The sequence below is a fragment of the Charadrius vociferus genome, unplaced genomic scaffold (genome assembly GCF_000708025.1).
Source record: "Charadrius vociferus isolate BGI_N301 unplaced genomic scaffold, ASM70802v2 scaffold281, whole genome shotgun sequence".
NCBI lineage: Eukaryota > Metazoa > Chordata > Aves > Charadriiformes > Charadriidae > Charadrius > Charadrius vociferus.
Window position 1 is genome coordinate 965,916 of NW_009646633.1, and position 4,640 is coordinate 970,555.

At 50.2% G+C, this 4,640-nt stretch overlaps 1 protein-coding gene across 1 annotated transcript; it reads left to right on the forward strand.

Moving 5' to 3' along the window:
* Positions 1-4: 4 nt before the first annotated feature.
* Positions 5-907, forward strand: LOC104289857 (urotensin-2 receptor-like). The gene has a single exon (XM_009888875.1). It carries the CDS (start codon positions 5-7, stop codon positions 905-907), a length of 903 nt encoding a protein of 300 aa, XP_009887177.1.
* The last annotated feature ends 3,733 nt before the right edge of the window (positions 908-4,640 follow it).

Genomic DNA, 4,640 nt, shown 5'->3' on the forward strand with positions numbered 1-4,640 from the left:
CCCCATGTACAGCTCCATCGTCAGCCTGGCCCTGGCCGACCTCCTCTACCTCTCCACCATCCCCTTCATCGTCTGCACCTACCTGGCCCAGGACTGGTACTTCGGGGACCTGGGGTGCCGCATCCTGCTCAGCCTGGACCTGCTCACCATGCACGCCAGCATCTTTACCCTCACCCTCATGTGCACCGAGCGCTACCTGGCCGTCACCCGGCCCCTGGACACCCTGAAGCGGTCGCGTGGCTACCGGAAGGTCACGGCGGGGGCCGTCTGGTCGGTCTCGCTGCTCCTTACTCTGCCCATGATGCTGATGGTCACCCTGACCGAGGGGGGTAAGGCGGAGGGCAAGGTGAAGAGGATGTGCGCGCCCACCTGGAGCGTGGACGCCTACCGGACCTACCTGACGGTGCTCTTCAGCACCAGCATCATGGCCCCGGGAATCATCATTGGCTTCCTCTACACGCGCCTGGCCAGGACCTACCTGGAGTCCCAGAGGAACCCTCCCCACAAGGAGAAGAGCAAGAGATCCCCCCGGCAGAAGGTCCTCATCATGATTTTCAGCATCGTGCTGGTCTTCTGGGCCTGCTTCCTGCCGTTTTGGATCTGGCAGCTGGTGCGACTCTACAGCAGCTCCCTGCAGCTCACCACCCAAACCCAAAAGTGCATTAACTACCTGGTGACCTGCCTGACCTACAGCAACAGCTGCATCAACCCCTTCCTCTACACCCTGCTCACCAAAAACTACCGGGAATACCTGCGCAACAGGCACCGCAACTTCTACAGGTTCACATCTTCTTTTCGCAAGAGGGGCTCCAACTTGCAGTGCTCCTGGGGACGGTCCATGTCCTCCAGCAACCAGTACGACTACAGCTCGGAGGCCCTGGGCATGGCCACGCTGAAGGACAAGTGAGGAAGAGGAGGCGCTCCGGAGACACCAGGATCAGCAGAGCGTCTGGCCAAGGTAGGGCTTTGGGACCCCTTAGCCCTGCAGGGTCCTAAAAACTCAATTCTGGTGGTCACTCTAGTTAGGGGCAAGAAGTTGCATGAACCCATGTCTTGTGAGATGTGTTTGAATTTTCATCTGGCATAGGGCTGTCACTGGGGGTCCTGCCGGGAGCCAGCAGCCGGCCAGGAGAAATCCTTCTGGGTTTTGGGTGCAGAAAGTGAGGTGGATACTTTATTCCATTCTGCCACAAACTCTTTTCGCGCTTTGCTGGGTTTTGCCCAGCTCCAGCTCTGCACCGTTTCTCCTGTGTGGTTTCTCAGTGCTGCAGCTGGGTCGGATCCCCAAAACTCTGAAATTGTCCTGGTATTGCTTAATTTAGCTGCAAGCCTCAGGTTTGCCCTTTATATTACCATTGTCTGTTTCAGGAGTGTGTAAAGAGACCTTTAAGCCCCTTTTCCTATTTCCTGTTACATTATCGTGCACTACAGTTCCATCAAGCTTAAAGTCTCTATTTTAAAATTCATTGCAGCAGCACTTCGAACTCCAAGCATTCAAAAACCACAAGGTAAGCTGTCAGAAACCACAGGATTACCTAAAAAAAGCCTTGTAATTTTTTAAGGTTTCTACCTAGGGTGATTTGAATTTGCCACTGATTTTTTTTTTTTAAAGTTGGTCCCTTTCTCAACAGGGCTTGAAAAAATGAAAATTTACCCCGGAAAGAAAGAAAAATGTCTTATAATCCTATCACTCAAAGACCTGAGGCTGTAAGAAAAATGACTGAATCCTATATCATGAAACTCATCATAAAAGGGACAAATCTATTTGTGACATTTCATCAAAAGCATTTTGCCTCAATGTATTTGCTCATATTCTTCCTACTTAGTGTCTCATAGTGAACCTTCAGCACAGATACTAGAGATGCCTGTAAGTGTCCAAACAACTGTAAAACCTCCATTTATAAAATAAATGCTGATTAAAAAGTGGACCGTCATCAGGTTTGCCCTCGCATGGTCTCTTCACCCCGCTCGGGGGGGTGTATTTACCAGGGGAGAGGCTGCTGCACACAGCTATTCTCTGAAGAGCTCATGTATGTGGGGATGAAGTTGGGTTCAGTATTCCTCTTTCCTGCTCTGGGACAGACTCTGGGGATAAGTAAAGCACGGTACGAGGTGCATAAACTATTGCCAGCAGCTAGTGATGCCCAGGGACCACTGAAACAGCAGGCAGTTGCTTAAGGAACAGTCATTTCCACTTTTCTTACGGTATACCCCAACCCCCCCTCCGCTTGAGAGGCGTCCCGCTCCAGCCCCGCAGTGTTACTGGGTTCCTGTGTCCTTGGGCGATCCTCTCGTGTCACACGCCAAACTTTAGAGTATGTTTGTGCTAAAGCAGAGCCACGAAGTGCCGACACCGCAGCCAAGGGCTGGGAGCAGAGAACACAGCCCAGTACCCGCTGGGGTTTATGCTCTCAACTAAACAGCAGAAACATAAACCCCTCAGGGCGCGTGTTGGATGAAGAGCAGGGAAGCAGGTTCCTGTGCCAGGAGTCAGGCATTCTTCTTATAGGTGCAGTTGTTGGGGTGATGTTGAGGGAGGGGAAAATAAGTAACTCACCTTAGAAGTGCTTGTACTGCTTTTTACCACAGGGCTGCCTTCGAAACACTGGTGACCACTTTGTCATGGCCCCGTATTGTGTAGATTACCAAGCCGGGCGGTATAAATAGACCCAACGGTGCCCATTTGCTTATGGAACAGGCGGACTAGCACACAGTTCACGTTGGGAATTGGCAGGGAGAGTGGGCTTCAACAGTTTTTAGGAACAACTTTTCAGGAATTAATTCCTTTTTTAATTATTCATTCTGAAGTCATTGTTACTTTTCCTTTGCTTCCCATTTCCGAGGCTGGAAGTCCCTCCCCTGTAAGAATAACAAAGATAAGACCGAACTCAAAAGGCGGTGTGGGAAGGTTGGAGTACGTGCGTCATTGGTGAAGTGTGCTGTGCCGTCCTGCTCTCGGGGAGCGTAACGGTGCGGCCGGACAGACATCCTGGCAGAGCCCAGCATGGCTGCATCCCTTCCAGGTGTTGCCACCTCAGTATTTCCTTATGGCTATAGAAAGAAAAACCCACCCTGATTCGGATCCTGACCTGACACAGTACTGCTGTGTCTTGACTTCCATTTCTTGGCCTGAGGAGAAGGTCCTTGGAAGGCCACTTACCCACCACAGCGTTTCCAGGCTGCTATAGGATGGATGATTACCGTGTATGAAATAGTTGCAAGGAATAGTGTATACCTATCAACAGGTATGTAAGGGGATGGAGGTGATGGAACAGCTGTAGAGGTATCAAAAAGAGTATTAGGGAATACACTTTCTGCTTTAAAAAAAAACCATATTAAAACATCTAAAGCCAAACATTCTAAAAACATAGCTATTAATAAGAAAGGGAAGCTGAGAAGGAGTCTTGCCTAGAAAAAATGGGATGAAAATGCAGAGCAGATGAAAGCTACGCTCTAACCTAATGTGGTGATAAGCAAACAGAAGGGTTTGATTTGGGGTACGCTTCCCAAGACGTCCCGTCAGTCCCCAGAAGGGATTCCGCTGCTCTGCTCAGCATCACAAACGGCATGTAAGGGACGTGCTTTCTGTGCCACATCGTCAGAGCAGTAAACATCAAAGGGTTGATGGAGGAGCACCCAGATGAAAGGCAAAATACTGGTTATTTGTCAGTGATCAACCAGTATGCTCCAGCCCAGTCCTGTTCGCTGCTCCTCTCTCCCATCAGGCTCTGATCAACCCATATGAGGTTACTGTTAATGAGGGAACCAGTAAATTCGATGACACCCACAAAGCATGTCATTGGGGCGGAGGAGAGCCTGTTTAACACACAAAACTGGCCAGCAATCAGAAGGTGCTGTGCGTGATGAATGATGGCTCTTCAGCAGCGCAGGAGGCACAACGTGGTGCAGACCTTCGCAAACACACGGTCCCCTCAGGAGCCGCTCGTACTCCCGGGGACCAGAGCTCAAAAGATGAATTACATAAACAACATCCCTCTTATTGTCCCATCAGAGCAGTTAAACTGCCAAAAGTCAGTAGGTTCGACCCACTTCATAAACATCCCGCAAGAGCAGATGTTTTAACTGAGTTCCTTGTGTCTGTAATTGGGCAAGCCTTGTCTCTTCTGGGTGTGCTCATGTCTTGGAAATGAGGAGACAGTCTTCACGGCTCTCCCTTTAACAAGAAAAACAAACTCATCTGGGAGTTAGCTTTGGAAGGGGGTTACCGCTGCCTGTCTACAGCACAGAGCCCTGTCCGGGGCTGACACAACCTTTAAGTTACCCGTAAGCTTTGCCGGTGGCTGACCCAGAGTATTTTGGGGAGGGCGTTGGGTTGGGTTTGGTAGGATCTCGGTATTCAGAAGCACATCTCCCTGTGTGCAGGCCACGCAAAACTGCTGTAGAGCAGCTCAGGCTATTTTCTACACGAGAGAGAGGTATTACCTGCCCTCAACACTAAAAGGGATGAGTCAGGACTCCCAAAAACCATGAGATTAAACCCACACCTTTTCTCCACAACCACAGAGGCTGCAAAAGGGTCTGAAAATCGAGATAGACACATAACCAGAATCCAGATGAAGGGACTTTGCAAACTCCGCGTATCTTGTCACTGAGGGTAAATCTGCAGCATCTCAGGGCAG

Bases quoted from the DNA above. Each gene is read 5' to 3' on its own strand.
- LOC104289857 (XM_009888875.1), top strand. From the start codon at position 5: ATGTACAGCTCCATCGTCAGCCTGGCCCTGGCCGACCTCCTCTACCTC.